The 20177-nt window shown below is 56.6% G+C and overlaps 2 protein-coding genes across 8 annotated transcripts in view; both read right to left on the reverse strand.

Moving 5' to 3' along the window:
• The window catches only part of Col20a1 (collagen type XX alpha 1 chain), a 33271-nt gene extending 28573 nt beyond the window's left edge, over window positions 1-4698 (reverse strand). Inside the window, exon 1 of the mRNA XM_047539588.1 lies at window positions 629-4698. Within this exon, the coding sequence (XP_047395544.1) occupies window positions 629-758 (130 nt within the window). The 5' untranslated portion in view covers window positions 759-4698. The remainder of the gene's footprint in view (window positions 1-628) is intronic.
• A 135-nt stretch (window positions 4699-4833) lies between these two features.
• On the reverse strand, window positions 4834-19627 carry Arfgap1 (ADP ribosylation factor GTPase activating protein 1). 7 transcript variants are annotated; one of them, XM_047539582.1, is made up of 14 exons: window positions 19488-19627; window positions 16747-16810; window positions 16163-16272; window positions 15706-15877; window positions 15115-15215; window positions 13873-13959; window positions 13256-13352; window positions 11506-11562; window positions 10431-10463; window positions 9705-9734; window positions 8908-8964; window positions 8397-8456; window positions 6826-6896; window positions 4834-6301 (listed from the first exon to the last, which is right to left on the reverse strand). In XM_047539582.1, exons 2-14 carry the CDS (start codon window positions 16804-16806, stop codon window positions 5968-5970), a joined length of 1269 nt encoding a protein of 422 aa, XP_047395538.1. In that variant the 5' UTR covers window positions 16807-16810; window positions 19488-19627; the 3' UTR covers window positions 4834-5967. The 7 variants fall into 7 exon arrangements, with proteins under 7 accessions (XP_047395538.1, XP_047395537.1, XP_047395539.1 ...); XM_047539581.1 differs by having other exon boundaries at window positions 6826-6902; XM_047539583.1 differs by lacking the exon at window positions 9705-9734 and having other exon boundaries at window positions 6826-6902.
• Window positions 19628-20177: the final 550 nt, after the last annotated feature.

A 20177-nucleotide genomic window follows, 5' to 3' on the forward strand; every position in this document is an offset into this window, starting at 1 on the left:
CCAACATGAACTGAGAGTCCCAGAGGTTCTGTTGACAGAAACTCACCTCCAAAAATCCACTTGGCCAGTGCCCCAGGGAGGCACCCCCAGCACATTCCTTCCCCAGGTGTATGTGCTGCTCCTCCAGGGTCAACACTGAGAAGCATGGCTGCAGACGGGCAGTAGGGACCAGGTGGAGGTGTCCCTGGCCCACCTGGAGATCCCAGGGGACAGTGCAGGAGGGAAAGGCAGGTGGGAGCTGTGGTCTCCTCGGGGGCAGGGGAGTAGTTTGAAAGGGATCTTTCTCTTTATCAAGATGTGTGCTGTCTGAAAACTATGCTGAAACGTATCCGTGGAATAGCTAAGCGAATCATGAATGAGGGGGAATTAAACCACCTTACAAAAAGAAGGCAGCGATGAAAACAGAAAACACAAAAGCATCCCAAGGTCCAGTGGATAGACTGCAGGCCAACATGAAGCTGAGGCGAGACTCACAGGAGTGACTCCCATCCTCTGTCTGCTCTGCAGTCACCGAATCTTAACTAAGCAGCCTTCACTCCATGAGAAGAGTGGCTGGAAGGAAGCCAAGAGCCAGCAGCAGCGGGCTTGTCCTGCAGGGATGAGGGCTCTGTCCCCAGAACCCCCTTACCTTGTCCCAGCCCATGTGCCAATGTGGTACCCAACCACAGCCAGAGGCAGAAGCGGAGGTGGGAGTGACCTCGGCAGTTCATGGTGCACAACCTGCAGGAGGAGAAACTTTGGCCCTTTATCTCCCACATACCCACCCACCTTCAGTCTCCTCACTGACCACACAGCCAGTTTGTCATCTGTGCCTCTGTGAACCAGGAAGGCTAGCCCCACAGACACTTGTAGTGGCCCAGAAGCCGGGGACCTGTGGATGCTGTTCCCTGCTGCCCAAGGCGGAGGTTCTAAGGATGGGGTGGGGCTGCACTGGGGGCCTTCCCACCCACTCCTGTGTTCACATTCACAGTGGATGCACACAGCTGGAGCACTGAGTGACGACAGGACCTTGAACCCCCAGATGCCCATGCCCTGCACAGGTGGTAGCTGTGGACGCCTGCTAATGGGGGTCCTTGGGCTGGGGGTACTGCTGATCACTGGGCACATGCAAGGTGTCCGCCAGGCCCAGCCTCAAGGCAGAAAGGGCACCTGAGACAATGGAGGTGAACGAGAGCCACAGCAGGAACACCTGGGGCAGCACCTGCCAGGGTTGCATGAGTGTGGGGGAACTGGAGCCCACCCAGGGGGCTGGGAGTCAAAGTCAGGAGGCTGAGAGAAAGGCTGCCAGTACAGAGGAGGCCAGGGTGACCCAGTAGCTGCTGCAGGGGCAGGAGGGGCCAGGGCACACACACAACCTGATCTGGGACGTGTGAGCTGAGGCAACCTGTCCACAGGGCTGGTGGAGAAACAAGCTGACTGGATGGCCTCCAGGAAGAGGAGAGCATACTCAGCTGAGGCCTCCGCCCCTTTGTGCTGAGCAGAGGGCAGGAAACAGCACAGTCCACAGCACCCACAACGGGGCCAGGGTCCTCCTGCAGGACGTCCTGATTGACCAAGACCCCCAACCCCACCCAGCTGAAACCCTTCCCCAGTGCGTGCTGAGGGGCATCCCCACAAAGCAACGGGCCCTCCCCAAGGGAAGCCCCTGCCCGGGGGGAAGGCTGCTAGCACATAGCCCCATCCTGGTACGTGTCCCTTCCAGGGAATCAGATCACGTCTGGAGTGCCGAGCAACCTACACAAGGAGACCCCAGCACCAACCACCTGGAGGGGAGGCAGGTATGCACTGGACCCCATCCAGCCACAAAGGCTCCAGCTGGACAACCCCCAGCACTCCCAGCCCACTGGACCCTGTCAAAGTCCAACAGCTCCCCATCCTCTCTGCTGGACATCACCTTCCCTATGCCCCACAGGGTTAGTGAGAGCTCAGGATAGCCCAGGTCTCCAGGCTGAACCCTGGCCCTGCTCCCACCTAGGAGCGCAGCTCCTGTCCCAACCTTCCTGAAAGTCAAGGGCATCCTCACAGACCTGAGTGGATCCCTGGTGGCTCCCCTATCCATTCAGCCCCAGAACTGCAGCAAGTCACCAACCTCCTCCTGCTCCAAGGACAGTGTCCCTCACTCCCCAGGGCCTTCTGATCCATTCTGGTCCTGCTGTGGCCACAGTTAGGACAGGGCTTGTGAAAGGCCCCGCCTCCGATATTTATGCCCTGCCACCCCAGCCCCCACCCGTGTGCTCTGCCTGGGGCATCTCCAGAGACACAGTGGTCCCAGCACAAAGGACCCCAGTGTACATGCAGGAAAACAACCAGACAGCAAGGGCCAAGCACCTCATTCCTCACTCCCAGAAGGCTTATCCCACAGAAAGGGGCTCACAGGGAAGGCCACTTAGAGACGAAGGCCACCACAGGGGCCCTGAGCTGGTGGGTGCTAGTGCCTCTGGACCCCAGGTTGCCATGAGGGAAGGGGCCGCTCAGGCTCCACTCCCTCCCTCCTGTATCAGATCCTTGCCCACACCACCCACCTTCCCAGGAGCCTCTGCTCGCACAGCTCTGGTACGCACTGCCCTGTGAAACCCTCCTACATCCCTAGTGGCCTCCGGCTCCCCTGTAGGCCAGCCCGTGTTTGGTGCTTAAATGGGCCTCCAGCCCTGCCAGACTTGACAGCAGCTCAGTCTGCCGGTCCTGGGCCACGTCCCTGGACATATGTTCTGCTGGGCCAGGGGCAGGTTAGTGTCTGTAGTCACAGCAGCTGTGGAGCCCCTAAGACCTCAGGGGCCGAGGGAGGCTGCTCAATCACAGCTGCCCTCCCCCAGGAGAGGCTTGGGAGGCCACACCCAGTCTTGGGCTGCCTGGTCAGTGACTGACCCACCAGGAAAAAACCTGCTTCCCTGATGCCCCAGACAGTACCCACGTCCTCATGCCAGCCTCTACTCTTAAGGACCCAGTCAGACCCCAGGTTGTCAGCTGGGACTGCAAAGCTGACCCAACGGCCCCAGGTACTTGTGGCTCATAGCACCGCGAGCTCCACGTGGGTGGTCCTGTGCCTTTTCACCCCCAGGCCTGCCCAGAGGTCCCTCAAAGCCCCCATAATGCCCTTCAGACCTCTTGGAGGTACTAAGGTTCAGCCAGGACAGGTGGGCTCTCTGGGGCCACACTCTGGAGATCCCTCTTCCCCATGTCCCACCAATGGGGGTGGGGTGACCCCAAGGGCCTGCAGGAAAAGCCTCTGTGGACCTTCAACCCTCCTCCTGGCTGGTCAGAACAGGGCAGGACCAATCCTCCTTCCAGCTGCCCCTGTTCATTCATCACCTCAACCACAACAGGCTGGTCTTCAGCTTAGTTTTCTTCCTGCTGGGCCACATCTGGGCCCTGCTAGCAGGGGCTGGTTAAGGGTGGGGATGACAAAGCAGTTGAGTGGGTGTGACAAGGGGCTGTTCAGTGGCTGCTCAGGAAGTAAGCCTACTAAGCATTCCAGAAATGACCCTCTCTGGGCTAGCCTTGGAAAGTGTCCACTAGTAGGCTGCTGCCTAGGGTGAGGGGGGGATCTGGGAAGAACAGCACAGGTACGTGGATGCCTTGGGGTCGCCCTGGCCCCTGGAGCTGCCTGCCTACGCTCCCATCCAACTGCCCAGAAGCCAAGATCAAGCTAGAGCCAAAAGCTGTAGTGGACCCAGGGATTACTCTCCAGTGTCCACACCTGGCCTGGGACCCATGCTGCACTCACCTATCTGGCAGCTCTGCCCTAGAGTGCTCCAGGACAGGATAGCAAGCTGTCTCCTCCATCAGGCCTCTCCTGGCTACGGTTACCCTCTGGGGTCAGGGCACAGGCTGAGATGGAGGCAGTTTCCTGCTGTCTGTCCTGTGGGGTCTGGAGTGTGTGGAGGAGCCCCACATGGCAGGCCCTGCTGTGGTCCAGGAGCTACTGACTGTCCCTTTTGCCATCCCTCCCTAACTCCCCAGGGAGTCTGACCAGTCAGGGCTGCTGAACCCTTTTGCTGGGCCACCCAATCCTTGAAGAGCCCAGCTCAGAGTGAAGCTTGAGGTACTTGGGAGGATGATAGTGGGCCTCTTAGGTCCCTGGCAGCTAGGGTTGTGGAAGTAGCAAGGCTGCTGGCTCACCTGTGTCCTGCCTAGTCCTCGTCCACCCAAACCCATGTAGAAGGCAACCCTTCAGGGTTCACCAGCTGCCCTGTTCCCATGTGCTTTATGGGACTCCCTTTGGTCAGTGGCCCCCACACAGCACAGGGGTCAGACGCGGCAAATCTCAGTTTGCCCATGACAGAGTAAGGACCCATCTGCCCTCTCCTGTGAGGGGTCTTGGAAGTGTCCTCAGTGCTCAAGCAAGCACTCAAAAGGGGACCAGGGCAGCAGGGGACATCTCCCATTCCCAATGACCCCAGGACAGATGGCCTACTTCCACAAGTGGGGTGCTGTTGTGCACTGCACGCCCTGATCCAAAGTTGCTCCACCCCTCCCAACTAGGGACAGGCCCTTGGAGAAAGGGCACAAGTTGTGCCCAGTGCTCCACTGTTCCCAAGCTTTGCACAGGGACTATTCATGGTTCTCTGCCCGACAGCCTCTCATGCTGGCCCTCAGCTCAGCCGACTGGGGCAGGATACTCCTTCAGTGACAAGCACTCCCTGGCTCAGGAAGGTCCTGAGACTGGCCACCTAGGGCTACAAGCCCACCCAAAACTCCCTGAATCCAAGGCCCATCCCAGACTCAGGTCATTATGAATCCTCAGATGGGACCAGATGGCCTAGCCAGCATGGAGACAAGCACAGCTGTGCCAGGACAGGCAGAGCGCACACAAACCACACAAGGAGCACCAGGTGCATGCACTGCTGGTCACACTGAGGGTCAGGTGGGGTGGGGGTGCCAGGCCTGAAGCAGCACCATGTGCAGGGTCTCATCTGTAGGGTACTAGTGCCTCACAAAGTCCCAAGGGCGTATGCTGCCCTTGCTTCACAGTCCAACAGACTCAGCCTGCGTGGGCTCCGCTGCGTTCAGTGAGACCCAAATACCACAGCGCAAGATGGGGCACACGGGAGGGAGAGCCATGGGTGCAGCTGGGCACAGGTCACTGTGTCATGGCCTCCAGTGCCTGGGATGGGAAACAGCTGACCATGGCAGACACAGCAAACAGCAAAACGCTGACAGGCTTCCTCCTGGGAACAGGGTCACCAGGGAGGCCCTGGAGCCTCACCTGCCCTTGTGCCAGCCCAATCATGATCCTCACACGTGGACAGACAGGGCCAGTCTGCTGAGCCTGCTTCTCCAGCCCTACTCTGCTCATTTCTGAGGTGTCCAGGGCATTCCAGAACAGGCAAGTTCAAGGGCTGAGGCCAGAGCCCACTGAGCCCCAAGCAGCTGTTTGTGGAGGGCTTTTCTGACAAAATGGAGGCTGGACAGGGCTGCTAGGAAAGCTAGAGTTCACAACAATGAGCTTCAGAGCAAGGGCCACAGATGTGGAACAGGCCAGGGGTTGGACGGCAGTGCGAGCTCCGGTACTGCCTTCAGCATGTCCATCTGAGGCTCCAGGGATTTTCTTCAAAGGAAAAAAAAAAAAAAAAAAACTAGCACAATTCTTCAAGGTAAAAGGGCACTTTCACACAGACAGGATGGCTGAGGGTGCGGGCAAGGCTGCAGCTCTGAGGCCTGCCCCCAGCTGCTGCAGGGCCTGGCCCTCAAAGGTATCCAGTCCCCAGGACTGACGAGCCCGAGGCTGCTCTGTCCTGGAGTCCTGAGGGGCCCGGGCACAGTGGGCATGTGCATGGCAGGCAAGTGGCCTTGGAGAGCGCGACCCCATTTGCACGCCCCACCGGCGGCACCAACTGAATCCGGCCTGAGACACTGCCTTCGTGCTGTGGCTGCTGTTTCTTGGGTCAAGAGGAAGAAGGAACTAGGACAAGGCAAAGTGCACACACAGCAGTCGCCCCGGTGGGGCTGGGAGCTGGGCTGAGGGCCCTACCAGTTCTGGTTGTCCCAGCCGTCATCCGCTGCCACAGATGGCACTGCCCTCTTGGTGGCCTTGGCCCTGCCCTCACCACCAGCTCCCTCCCAGCTCTCCCAGCCGTCGCTGTTGCTGTTCTTGTTCGATGCAGAGCCCGAGCCCCACACATCCCAGCTGTCCGAGCTCCTCCGCCCCGTGGAGGCATCTGCGCAGGTCCAGCTGTCGCTGCTTGGGGACTTGGCCTTGGGGGGCTCGGTGCTCCCAAAGGTCTCCCAGAAGCTCTGGTCGATGGTGCCACTTGTGAAGGTGTCCCCGCTGCTGTTCTGGTAGCTGTGGCCCTCCAGGGGTCTTCACAGAGAGAAGGAGGAACTCAACAGAGATGGCAACAACACACTCAGGCCACTGGGGCCCCCAGGCTGCCCAGCGGGGGTGACTGGTCTGGGGGCCCAGCCCAATGCTGTGCCTGGACAGGGCTGACAGCCGTGCCAACCACTTCCTAGTCATGCTCGTGGCTGAGCCCCAGGAGGGAACTGTTGCTCTCACTGCAGAGCAGAAGGAATTGGCCTAGGTGAGGGCCACCCTGGGGCTGGGGGCACAGAACCTGCCAGAAAGGACACAGTGTCCTGCTGCCAGAGCCCACATTCTATCAGTCACAAGCACTGGAGGTTATTTACCAAACAGAACGTCAGGGACAGGAGAAGGTGGCTTCTGCCCGTGAGCAGGGGCCTGGGCATCAGAGGATGCAGCTAAAGCAGAGCCCCTTGTACACAGCAGAGGCAGGGCCCTGGGCTCAGGCCACTAACTGCCTCTCAGAAAGCCCATAAGAAGCGGGGTCCGGGCAGTACTATGGGGCACAGGACCCTGGGGCATACCTGTCTGAGGGGTCCTCTGCCTTCCCAGAAAAGAAGGTGGTGACGTCCCGCCATCCCTTACTGCCAGCTCCCTGGACCTAGAAGGCGGAAAGGAAGGCTAGCCAGGGCCCCCCTGCATAGCACAGCAGTTCCAGGGGACCCTGACACACATACAAGTGCACACTGCTGGGAGACCTGGCCGAGTGCAGAAACAAGGCTGCCATGCACCCACACAGACGCACACAGCAACACAGCAGAGCTCAGGCCACACACAACCTGCTGCTGGCTGTTTGCTTTTTGCACTACTGGGAATTGAGCCCAGGGGTGCTCTTCCACGGAACTGCACCCCTATCCTCCCCGCACCTGTCAGGGACCAAGAAGTTCTCATTCTGAGAACATTCTGACCTTTACAATAAGCAGCAGCGCCCCTCCCCCCCCCTCCTGGCTGATAATTCTGACAGTATGGCGCCTATGGCGCCCACGGCTTCTCTTCCGGGACTACACTTTCCCGCCGGCGCGAACTTCACCTTCCCGCCAGCGCGAATTTGCACCCTATCAGGAACCCAGCAGAAGAATACAACCAACCAGGCTGCACCTCGTCATACCCCTCATTCCCTCAGCATAAATACCCGTGAGAACAATAAAAATTTGCAGCTTGATCAGAATTCCTGTCTTGCTGTCTCTCCCTGCGTCTCTTGTCCCTTCATTCCTTCTCTCTTAGGTTTGCCGTCCGCGTTGATGTCCCGCGGGTCGGGACACGCACCTTTTTATTTATTTTAATGTGGTACTGAGGATTGAACTCAGTGCCTCACACGTGCCAGGCAAGCACTCTACCAGTAAGCGGCAACCCTCCCCCATCCCTTTTTATTTACTTTCTAGACAGATCTTTCTAATTGCCAGGCTGGCCTTGAACTTGCCATCCTCCTGCCCCAGCCACTGAGTCACTGGGATTACAGGGTGTGCCACCGTGTGCAGTCCTTTACTTTTATTTTAGACAGGTTGGTCTTGAGCACGGCGATGCTCCCAGTGCTGGGACCACTGCTGTGTAGCTGTCCCCAGCTTCCTCTCGATTCATCCTAAGCAAGCTACTTGCTATTGGAGGTGGGGCCTTGTGTGGAGAAGGGAAGGCCATGGCCTTTTCAAGCCCACACTCAACACTTGGAAGAAGGAGATGTGAGTGAAAGTTGCTCGCTGGCTTGGCCTTCTTGACCGTGGTGGGCAGAAGGTCCCCAGTGGTTTCCCCAGCCCAGGGCACCCAGGCTGGGCAACAAGAACACATACACCCCACACAGGCTCCACAGAGGTCATGGGGCTGGCGACAGCTGGAGCAGGTGTCTGCACTTACCAAGGGAAAGGCCAGCGGCAGCAAGATGAGGAGAAGAAGCAATAGGTCAGTGGCTGCCAAGTCCCCACCAGTCAAGCTGTTTCCATATTCCTCAAGTCCTCGGGCACCAAACAGTGGCCACTGCTGTGACTGAGGCCATGTGGGGCACAAAGCACCAGGCCTCCTCCCCCACCACTGGTGCCCGCACAGGGCCTGGAATATGGAGACTGGCTTCACCATGCCCACACACCAGGTGGGGCTGCCCTACCTTGGATGCCAACTGAGAGACCCCACTGGACACATCATCAAAAATCCTTCCCTCTTTGACCTGCATAGATTAAAAGGCATCATGAGCAGGGACAGAAGCTTGGGGAGTGCAGGTCACCAGTGTGAGCCGTCTATTCAGCCCTACACAGGACACAGCCCCAACCTTGGCCCCCCACAACCGCATCACTATCAGGACTCCTCAGAGGGACGTCTCCTGCCCCAGCTGCTCAGGGGGCTGCTGGCCAAACCCTCACGCTCCTGAGGACAGGCTGGTCCATGCCCTGTGGCTGGGCCACTGGGGTGTGAGGCAGAGGGGAGGCGGGTTCCAGGACTGACTGAGTGGGGTCCCAGGCAGGGATGGAGGAGGCCACCCTGGCCAGAGGAGCAGGGTGGAAGCTGGGCCTCACTGGTGCAGGAACAGGTGGCCTGCAGCCCCCAGCACATGCCCACACCCCCTAGAAAATGGAGGGCCTGGTGGGACAGCACACGCTCGGCCCTTGGTACTGCTCTACCTTCTCCTGTGCAGGTTTGAGGACGCTCTCGTTCAGGCTGTGGCCCAGCTCCGAAGCCTGTTGAGAAGGACACCATGTGAGAGTTCATGCAGCAGCACACACCACAGCACATGGCCAGCACGCACCCAGCCAGCTTTGCTGACAGAAGGCAGGCAGCGGGACAAGGACCCTGTGGAACACGTCACAGCAATGACGCTAGGACAGGGAGGCGAGGAGACTCTTGAAGGAAGGGCTCCCTGGGCCCCAGCTTGCTCGCCATGGGAGCCAACGACCTGAGCCCACGGGCTCATGTGAGGACAGTGGGTCAGCAGCAGCAGGCTGCCTGCAGGGACTCGCCCTCCTCTCCCAGGAGCGGACTTGGAGGCCCACCAGGAGGGGAGGCTCAGGCAGGAGCAGAGGAAGAGCCGCTGGGGAAGGGCAGGCCTCTGGCAGACAGAGCTGTCTGGGGTGTGGCATGATCTCCTGCTCCATGCAAGGCCAGGAAGAGCAGAGCCAAAGGACGTTAGGGGGAATGACTACACAACACAAGAGGCTCCTTCCCTGCAGGGTGAAATTTCTGGGGCTGGTTTGGGTTGAAGTAATTCAATCTAATGAAAACCCTGAGGAGTCCCACTTTTTGGAGCTCCCCCAGGCCCAACCAGCACATGGGATCTGGTCTTGGGGGCAACTGTGGGCTGCCTCCAGCCCAGCAGGCCAGGGAGGTGGGAGCACAGCACACACAGGGCACAATTGCGGGCAGAGCAAAGCAGGCTCCTAGCAGACGCAGGCGGCATGCACCAGCAGACGTGGGGCTTTACCGGCTCTGGCTGCTGCTTGTAGCCCCAAAACTTGACCCAGACGGCAGGCAGACAGGAGAGCAGGAAGAGAGCGGGCGGGAGGAGCAGTGTTTAGAACTCCCAGGCAGCAGAGAGCACACCCCTTGGCTGAACTGCTCTGAGAGCAGCACTGGGAAGGTGTCACCAGGCCTTGATTCAGCCTGTGCCAGGGTCTGGTGGGGGCACTTTTCTGCTCCAAACTCACCACATTCCAGAATCTGTGAGTGTGACTCTGAAGCCTGAGAAAGGCTCCAGCACAAAGTGAGTATGCGTCCCTGGGGGGCACAGCTAGGGGTGTGTGACAAGAAGAGTCCCTTGGAGGAGGAAGTGCCACAGGCAGTAAGTACTGCAGGCCACAGGGGCCTCCTGGGAACTGGACTCCTGGTGATGGGCCGAAGGGCGGGTCCTAAAATCCTGCCCACAGCACATAAGAGGACAGCCCTGAGCACCTGTGGTTTGCTGGGGCCACACCAGGTGCTGAGGAAAAAAGGAACAAGGGCTGAGCCTGCCTTGGGCTGTGACGCAAAGCCCTGGACCAGCAGCCTCCGGTCCCCAGTGAACTGTGCATGCACTAAGGTGACCCTACTGATGACGCGAGGCCCCTGTGTCAGGATCCTTGGGCTCCAGGCACAGAACCAAAAATCTTCCAGACCCTACATGCGAAGGCACAGACACATCAGAGTGTTTTAAAACGGTAAAACTCTTTACCTTTTGACTTGCTTGGGATCCAAATTTTGTAGCCTGAAAGAAGAAACAAAAAGGTCTTTTAGCCAACAGTCTGAACCCTGACCATCAGGCTTCCTTCCTGATGGCCACCTAGACTGCCAGCACTGACCCAGCAGCAGCTCCCAGGTACCCAGAAGAGCTGTGGAGAGGCCAGCTCCTCATATTCCTGGGTCACGCCAGGCTGGGCCAGCCACAGGTGACTCCATCCTCCAATGCAGGAGCCAGGCCCGGCAGCCACCCAACACTGCCTTCTACAGGCCTTCCCACTGCCTCAGCCCCCATTTGCCATGATGCAGGGGACAGCTCAGGACCCAGCATGTACAGGGACATAGCTACCCCAGACCCCAATTGCTGACACTTGAGGAAAGAAAAGGCCTGACCATAGACACCTAGGCTAGAAGGCACCTGGACCTGTGCTGGCCTCATCCCCTCTCTAGAAATAAGAAGCGGAGACCCTAGTAGGAGCCAGCAACTGCCTCATAGCACAGCAACAGTGAACCAATCCAGCAGCTCCATCTGTGGATGCTGCTGGCCTATCTGCTCTGGGTTGGTGGGGAAAGCCACCTCTGTCCCTGTTCCTCTTGGAGCCATGGCTATCTGGGAAGCTCCATGCCCAGGGCCTCTGCCAGAATGTACCCTGTCCAGTTCAACCTGCTCCTTCCCTCAGCAATGACCAGGGCACTGTGGGGCCAGGAGTGCTTCCTACATAGCACTGTTGTCCTGACCAAGTCCCCAGCTTCTCCCCTTGTTTCAAGCAGAATCAAGAGGGAAACCGTAACTCATCCCACTACCACTCTGAAGACTAGGAGGCAGCATGTGGGATACAGGCACCCATGACCTATTTGCTGGGACAGAGTGGAGCCTGGGACCCACAAGGGCCAAGTCAACTTCTGCAGGCAGCTGGTCCTTGCCAGAGAAACACCTGCCACTACGGCAAGGACCCCTGGGCAGTCTGCAGTTGCCAAGACCTGGGTTCTCTGCTGAGGCACGAGGTCCTAGGAGCCCGTCTCCAGGACCCCAGGCCAGGGACAGCCAGCACGCATCCCGAGTGACTTACACCCTCTTTAGCCGCAGAGGCAAACCTGCTGGCTCCCGTGGTAAAACTGCTCCAGCCCTGAGAAGGAAACAGAAAAGAACCACATCAGGCTTCCAAGCCTTGCACACTGCACTGACCACTCCCACGAGGATGTCTACAGAGAAGGACCCCATGGAGGGCACCTCAAACACCTCTGCAAGCCCTACACTGGGGAGAAAATGAGATGCCTGCACTACGAGGCACCACTGCCCCAGCTACAGTGCTCAGCACAAGCACCCAGCACATGTTGTAAGTACTTAGCACACATCAGAAGTGGCCACCACAAAAGGACTCAGGAACCAGCCTGCTGCAGCAAAGGGCCGCCAGGCCTATGTGCTCACTTCATGCCTGCTTCTCTTCTTGCTCCCTCCTGCCTCCCATGGAAGAACAGACGGGGGTGGAGAGCAGGTCACAGACCTCCGTGTAAGTCAAGGCTGTTTTCTCCTAAGCCTTCCAAGCTAAATCAAAGCTCTTTAGAAAGAAACATCTCATCGAATCACAGCTACATGCTGGAGATGTAGTTCAGTGGTGGAACATAAGGACCTAGGTTCAACGCCCAGGACTGTAGAAAAACATCAGCTTACCCCTCCTGAGGGAGGGAAGGCAGAAACGACTACCCTGAGACAGCTGCATGTGGCTGTCTTCCCCAGGGAGATCATCAGCAGAGACAGGAAACCAGACGAGAAAGTGACCTACTAGAGGGGGTGTCTTTACAAAAACCCACAACAGGCTTCAAGCTAAAACCTTCTTTACCTTCCTAGAAAGGACTCAGTAGCCACTGCGAGGCAGAACAACCTCAGTGCCAGTGCCCAGACAGGCCACCTGCCAGTCTGACTCAGAGCTCTGACGCTGGGCTCTGGACACCCAGCAGCGGTGCTCCTTGGAGGAGACACAGCTTGCAAGAACTTCCGAATGAGAAATCCGTTTGTTTTGGAATAAACGTATGACTCAAAAGCCAGCACAGAGCAGTCTGCCACCTGTGCCTATCAGTGGCAACCCCACCCACCCTGCCCATGACAGTCTTGGCTTCACCCCTTCTCACACAGGGCCCCTGCCCTCCCTGCACTTGCTTTCTTGTACTTAACGTACGTAAAGATGTGGTCCCTCATCTTTTCCCAGGCAGCGTCCAAGAATGGATGCACCAGCTGCCATTGAACAGCCCTTCCTGGCTGGAACCCTGGGGATTAGTATTAAAATTGCAGACCCGTGTGTAATGAAAAAAGATGTTTTTGTTTGTTTGTTTTTAAAGTAGTTTCCTTAGAAAATGAATGGTGACAAAGTGTATTTCCATGACTAGTGGCAAGTCCAGGAGGTCGTGCCCTGAATATCTGGCCTCAAGCTCCTGGACCACGAGAGCAGCCACACACCCGAGGCTGAGCACTGCCACTCAGTCCCTGGACTGCCTGCCCAGGAACCTCACCTCCTGGGCCGGCCCACACAGCAAAGGAGCCCAGGTAGGCTGGGCCAGTGCTGGGTTCAGGGTATTCCCTGGAAAGAGGACAGCTATGGAGGGTCTTTGAAGAAATGTACCTTGAAATAGATGCTTTGTTGCCAGATGTATTTGGGATATGAATAACTTAAGCCACATTTTTATAAAGGATACCTGCTGAAGATGAGGGAGAAGGGTCTCCAATCAGATGAAATAGAGAGCAGGTCACCCCAGGCCCTCCCACACTACCATGCCAGGGTCACCCTGCCTGTGGCAGGGGCTTTGCAGGGCTAGGACCCTCACCGAGTATAGCGATGACATGGCATTGTTGAGGAAATCATCTTCCTTCTTCTGAGGTGGCACTGTGTTCCCGAACCCCACGTAGCGATTCTCCTGGACCCTGAGAGTAAAGCACGGATAGGCAGCAGCTGCTGGCATGGATCTTGTTGCTCCTGGGTAGCGGAGACCTCAGGCCTCTGTAGGACATACCAACTCCCCACACAGGACAGGCTGCATCTCGCAGCAATAGGCACACCAGTCACACCCTTAAAAAGTCCCTCCTGCTACATCATCTGAGGGTCCCCAGCAAGACCCCAAACCCAATACCAGGGTTACAGGAAGAAGAAGAATCAAAATAATCTGACAGCTCAGGGATAAAAATTCATTCATAGCTCAGGAAGATTCCAAGAAAAAAAACACATCTTTTTCTTCTAAGTATTAGGTTTTCTCTACACTCAAGACCCCTGAATCAAACCTGGGCTGACCAGGGCTTGACACAGTCAAACCCTGCATCGCTAACACTTCAGTCCTACAAAAGAAAAGCACAGGTCCAGCCCACTCCAAAGGAAGTAGCCCTAACCCTTCACACTCAGCCCTGGAGAGGTGGCCTGCCCAAGATGTCCTGACTTAAGAGGGCTCACCCTGGACAGGAGCCAAGGTCGTCGTTCAGCCAGTCCTCAAAAGCCTTGTCCGCAGAGGCAGTCACATTCTGCGGCTGGCCAGAGGGTCTGAAACAGAGTCAAAAGTCAGTGGGGGCGGGCTGTGGTGCTACATACCTGTAATCCCAGCAGCCTGGGAGGCTGAGGCAGGAGGATCACAAGTTTGAAGCCAGCCTCAGCAAAAGCAAGGCACTAAGCAACTCAGTGAGACCCTGTCTCTAAATAAAATACAAACTAGGGCTGGGGATGTGACTGTGGTTGAGTGCCCCTGAGTTTAATCCCCAGTACCCACCCGCCTGCCAAAAAAGAAAAAAGAAAAAGTCAACGAGAGGCTGGGGTTGTAGCTCAGTGGTAAGGCGCTTCTCTGGCACCTAAGAGGAACTGGGTTCAATCCTCAGCACCATATAAAAAAATAAAAAATAAAATAAAGATATTAAGTCCATCTACAACTGAAAATGTTAAAAAAAAAAAAAAAAAAAAAAAAAAAGTCATGAGGGCCAGTGCTGAATGAAGTGGGATGCAGAGGCTTGCAGAGCCTAGGTGGCCTCAGCAACACCAGCTGGAACCACCTAGTTGTGGCCTTCACTCCTGGAGTTAGGCCAGCCTCTGGCTCTGTGCCACAGGATGCTCAGGCTGAGCTGCTGACATCCTAGTAAAGCCCAGACTCACAGATCTCAAAAGCAGCCAATGGCAGGCCTGTGCTGGTTGGAAAGGGCAGGGAGAGTCCAGGGCCAGGCAACAAGCTGCAGCTTCGGGGTGCCAGGACCTCCACCCAGGTCCTGCAGGGAGGAAGACCTGTAAACGGAAGCCTCTGGTGGCCTCCTCCACACAGGATGCTTCCTGGATGTGGTGAGTCACAGCACAGCGCTACACCATCAGGACCTGTCCTAAAAGTGGACAGGTACTATCCACATTCCCAGCAGGCCACTGCTCATGTGGATGCACAACACCCCATGGGAGACTGGTGCAGCCTACTGGAGGCAGAGGAGATGCTCCTTTTATCTGTAGATCTATCTTTACCGGATGAATTTCGATTAGAAGCTTGTGCTACTTTGGCAATTTTAAAAAGCTATGCTTCACATTGACTTGAGGAAGAGCTGGCAGCAGGAGCTGTTTCCACGACAGAGTGGTAAGCAAGGCTCTGTGGAGGTCCTGCACTATGGCTAAGATCATGGTGGAGCTAAGAATGGTACTAAGGCCTGACCAACAGGACAAACTACCTACCGGTGGGCAGTGGATGAGAGCATCTTGGGCTGAGGTGGGGTCCAGTTCTGGGCAGGTGATAACTCCAGAGACCATTCTCTGCCTTCAGCCAGTGTGGCCACCTAATGAGGGGACATGAGATGGTTACAGAGTATGTGCACGTCCAACCTCACATGCCTGCACTGCTGCAGACACCGGCAGACACCTCCAGGGCTTCAGCAGCTGTGGCTCTGGCTTGTATGTTCAGTGTGAGCACTGAGGCCAGGCGTCATGTGTGACGAGCCACAGTGCTACAGAGTCCTGATCCGGTGGCTCCCGCTGCATGGGCACAGGCAACCACAGCAGCCAACACGCACCTGAGGCACCACACTCATGGTTCCCTTTCTTCTGTTCTTATGGGGCCACCTGCTTCCCTTGGGACAGCAGAGCCTGCTCTGGATGAGGTGAGGGCCAACATCTTTGCCTGCACCTGTACTGTGCATGGCCTCAACAGGTACATCTCCACTGATGGGAGAAACCCAACTCCAGGAGCCACTGGAGCCACATTTCAGCTGCCACGAACAGGAGGTGTGGCCCAGACAGCAGGGCACATGCACACTGGGCTGCCGATACCTTATCCCTGAAGAGCGCGGCAGCTCTGCTGCTGTACTTGTCCTGCAGGGACCAGCAGGGGTCATAGTCCTCCTGCGACTCCAGGAACTCCCGGAACTTGGCATTCCCGCCGGCCTTCATCTTCTCCAGTTCGATGTCCTTCCACTTGTCCATAGTAACAGAGCGCACAAAGCTAGAAACCGGATGCTCGGTCTGATCACCAATTACCTGAGGATCCAGGATCCTCCCCACCCAAGGTCAGGGTGTGAACTGGACAAGAGTGCTTCTTGAAGCAAAACAGAAGCCAGAAGAAGCTACACAGAGGCCAGGGGGCCAGCAGTGAACACAACAGTGTACCTGGCAGGGTGAGAAGCAGCCCCCAAGCTTCCTAGGCAGGCAGCACTCTAGGTGACAGGCACCCACCCTGACGTGAACACTAGATTAGGTGCAGGCTCTGTGGAGGCTGAGTGGTACTGACCTGAGGTGCACCCCAAGGCCACGGTGTCTCCCCGAGCACTCCAGGCAGATCCAGATGCCATAGGTCACGCTGACCCACTGAGGGTTGAATGCGCCACACTCAAAACAAACCTACAAAGGGGGCCATGTGCAACTCACTAGGAGGCTTAGGCCAGGGCTGGGGACCCCAAAGACCCAACATGTGCTCCCAAGGGGGCACAAAGAAAGGCAGGAAGATGTGCAAGGCTTGCACAAGAGAGCTAGTCACTGCAAGTCCAACAGGGCTGTTCCAGGTGTTCAGAGGGCATAGGGTCAGGATAAAGCTGAAGGCAGCTGAAAACTGATGTGAAGGGGAAGATCTTCCCACATGATAGAAGATTCAGGTGGAAACAAAGCAGACTGTCCTCAGTACGACCTAAGCAATGTGGCAGGAGCCCCACTCCCTAGAGTCCTGCTGCTGCTGAGCACCAGAACAGCCAGCTGCTCCCCATGATTCTGGTCAGCTTCACCAACAGCCAGCTGTTTCAAGAAGGGGCATGACCACTGCCCCAAGTGACTCAGAAGGGTTACCAGCCACCCAAAGTGCTGCCAACGGTATATACTCACGTTGTTCTCATCTTGTGCCCTGACTTCTTTAAGAACTTTCCTGGTTCTTGGGCTGGCCATGATGCTGCAAAGGAGGAAAAGAAACCCTCAAACTTACCAATGGGTTATTGTTACCTTATAGGCAGAAAACAAACTGTTCAAAAACACTACACAGGGGTAACTCCACAAGCACTTCTGCTGGGCTGCTCTGAAGCTGTGGTGTGATGTTGACTCTGCTGGCCATGCAAAGCCATCCACTAAAGAATCCTTTTCTCCACACTGTGATGCTCCCAGGTCACAACTGCAATGGTTAGGGACACTGTGAGACCAGTGGGTGTTGTTCACTCCGCTTAACTACTGTGTAACACCAAGACTGCATAGTTTATTAAAAAAAAAAAAAAAAAGTCCTCTTTTAATGGTGAGCTCAGTAAGGGGTGGCCTTCACAAAACACACAGAATGGCTGTAAATCCTGACTTCCCTACCGGAAAGAGCCATATGACAGTGAGGCCAGGTGCTCGGCACATCCCACCTCTCCTACAGCTCTCCAACTCAGTGTGGGGAGGCTCCCATCTGTGACATGGGGCAAAGAGGTGTCCCTGACTGATACTATGAATAGGTCGGCCTGCTGAAAGGTGTGTGGGTAGGTCCTCTGTGGGGCTATCCTGAGAGATGGAGGTGACAGATGGTTCAGCCACAGTAGGACAAAGACTGTGGCCCATGGACTACCAGACCTACAACAACTCACAGGGACACTGACAGGGACAGTAGTAAGGTCGGGCTGAAAAGAAAAGCTATTTCTTTCTTTATAGATCTACTAGCTTTAGCAAAGTTCAACTTCAACTGGTGGCCAGTTTAACTCATGACCAGGAATACCAAAACTGGAGGAAGGTGGTGATGTCAACAGCGTCAGGTGTAAATTCATTCCACTGGTCCCGCACACACCAGAACTGGGAGGCCTAGAGGCTGGACCTGGGCCTCAGGTCACCCTCCCCATCTAGTCCTCAACTGAGAGTGTCATCTCTCTGAACTCATCCAGATCTGTGCTGCTCCCTCTAACTTGCAGGACACCAAATGTGTGGAAAACACAGGGCATGCTGCATATGATGGAGGCCACACACAGCTGACGTTTTCAGTGTCATCTACTTCCTGCTTTGCTGCCACACTGAAAGTGACTGCTTGGACTGGCTTTCCTATTAACAGTTTAATGTGAGGTGAAGCTTTAAAAAAGAAGTGACTGGAAATACCCCTGTTCTCTACTTCATTTTAATCTTAAGTTTGCAGAAATAAGGACTTCATGGAAGGGATCCTGCCTCAACACACCACCCTTCTGAATGGATCTGCTCCTGCTTCTGAATACTCACAAGGACACTTTTTAAGCAATGTGAAGTTAGGAAATACTGTTTTCTATAACTGATGGAAACAAAATCAAAAGTTCACTCTAGGTTCCCTCCCATCCCGAATTCTGTGCCAGGATGGTGTTGGTTGCGAGGTGATGCCTGAATGCTCAGACCTGATGCAGGACTTGGGCCTGGCCTGACTCCTTCATCATACTAAGCACCAACTCATCTGCAGCTCTGAGGCAGATACGGGGAAACCCACATCTGGAGAGACCCCCTGGTGGGTTTCAGTTGCAAAGCCCTGTTAGACACAATCTTGTAAGGACCACATGCAGGCCCCACGTGAGGCTGGTATACAGGGACATCAGATGTGCAGACCCACACAGATCTGCACTGTGGACCCTCAAGGGCTCTCAACTTGCTCCAAAGAGGAAATCAAAGTCAGGACCTGGTGAGGCTGATTCAAATTTCTAACTGTGAAATAAGGAAGGGCATTCATAGGACTACCAGAGAGAAAAGGTGGAAAACAACTCCCCTAAGTGTTTACTTCATACTTTGGGGTATGAAGGCCTTATTTCTCTATCTGAAATATTTAGTTTAACAACATAGAAACAAATGCCTTCTACTTTCAAAAGACTACCCATGGTTTATGTTCAAAAACAGTCTAAGTCTTAACACGTGAAATGATAAAAATGTCCCTCTGTTTTAAGTGGACTAACTTCAGTAAATGCTCAGGTAAATGAGGACACTTCTGAGTCTACTAAGCCACTTGTCAGGACATTAGGCCTTGAACTGAGGCACCCTCAATCTCGTAGATCAAAGGGCACATGTAAAGACGTTGCTCAGTCCTAAGGCTGTGGAATGGGTGACAAGGAGACATTAACTTTCTCAGCGCCGTCAGAAGCACCGTAAGAATCCAGGTCTAAGAGTAAGAGCCCTTCCTCGTAAACAGCATGCTACTGCTGTTCTGCAGTTGGCAGGGATCCGGGCCAGAAACAACTCGGGGCAAACCTTCGGCCACTCAATCCCCTGCCCGGTACTGCCAGGGTCCCGCTGGCTGATACTGTCAAATGCCCTGCAGGAGTCGGGCCTGTCAACACGCAGTTATTTCTCAGAATCGGAGGCTTGTGGTTAAGAAACGCAGTTCCTCCAGACCCGGGAGAACCAGCAGGGCTTCAGGGCCAGTCCACGAGTCTTTCCCTGCCGCCCCCACACTGCGTGCACGTCAGAGGCCGAGGGAAAATGGCAAAGCAGGCGGAGGCTGGGGAAGCTGGCCTTCCTGAGGCCGGGGGCTGGCGGGCGCGCGAGAGGGCTCGCGGGGCCCAGGGTCTGCGCCAGGGAAGAGGGCGCTCCGGGGGCGCGGGTCCGGGTCGGGATGCGGGAGGCCGGCGGGGCGGGCCCCGGACGCACTGCCGCGCGCTTACCTGCTGGGGCGGGCAGGGCCGGGCTCGGGCCGGGCTCGGGCGGGGGTCGCGCTGGGCCGCGGTGCCGCACAGGCGCGCGGGTCGACCACCGGCCGCCAGCAGCTTCCGGCTACGTCGCGCTTCGCTCGGCCTCACGGGAGGCCGACGGGGCGGGACTTCCGCCTCCGCGCCGGAGCCGGAAGCGCGGCCGCGCAGTCGCCATGGGGACGGCCTTCCTTCCGGTACGCGCGGGTCGTGGCTTTCGGGACCCTGGAGCCGGCTACCGGCGCGGGCCGGGGAGCCGGCAGGGCGGGCGCGGCCGGAGGCTGGACGGGGTTGGGGGAGCCCGGCAGGGAGGCCGCCTGGAGGGACGGGCTCCCCGCCGCGGGCGGTGAGAGCGCAGGCCCCGTGTGGACGCAGCTCCACGAGCGGCCACAGCGATGGTCGCTGGGGGCCGGTTCCGAGGGGCTTGCTTTCGTGTTTACTTTGTGCCCTCTGCGTATTCCACATATCCTTCATTGCTGTGTAGCCTTCAGAGTGACCAAGGGCGAACATCTTTATTGAGCTCTAATCTGCAGGCTGTGCCGCGTGCAGTCCCGAGAAATGGAAGGCCTGGTGGTCGGCGTTGGGAATATAGCATTCAGCCTTAATTGGACCCGATTGTAGCCCTTCCCCTTCGCCCGCCGGTTCTGAGACTAGCCAGTCGGGTAG

This window comes from Sciurus carolinensis, chromosome 2 (genome assembly GCF_902686445.1).
Source record: "Sciurus carolinensis chromosome 2, mSciCar1.2, whole genome shotgun sequence".
Lineage (NCBI taxonomy): Eukaryota > Metazoa > Chordata > Mammalia > Rodentia > Sciuridae > Sciurus > Sciurus carolinensis.

What these genes read in the sequence shown, in the direction of transcription:
- Arfgap1 (XM_047539581.1), bottom strand. Translation starts at nt 16,806, where the DNA reads ATGGCCAGCCCAAGAACCAGGAAAGTTCTTAAAGAAGTCAGGGCACAA. An exon ending in CTCTCATCCACTGCCCACCG is followed by an intron (nt 13,960 to 15,114) that starts GTAGGTAGTTTG and finishes ACTCTGTTTCAG; the next exon opens with ACCCTCTGGCCAGCCGCAGA. An exon ending in CCTCTGCGGCTAAAGAGGGT is followed by an intron (nt 10,464 to 11,505) that starts GTAAGTCACTCG and finishes TTCTTCTTTCAG; the next exon opens with GCTACAAAATTTGGATCCCA.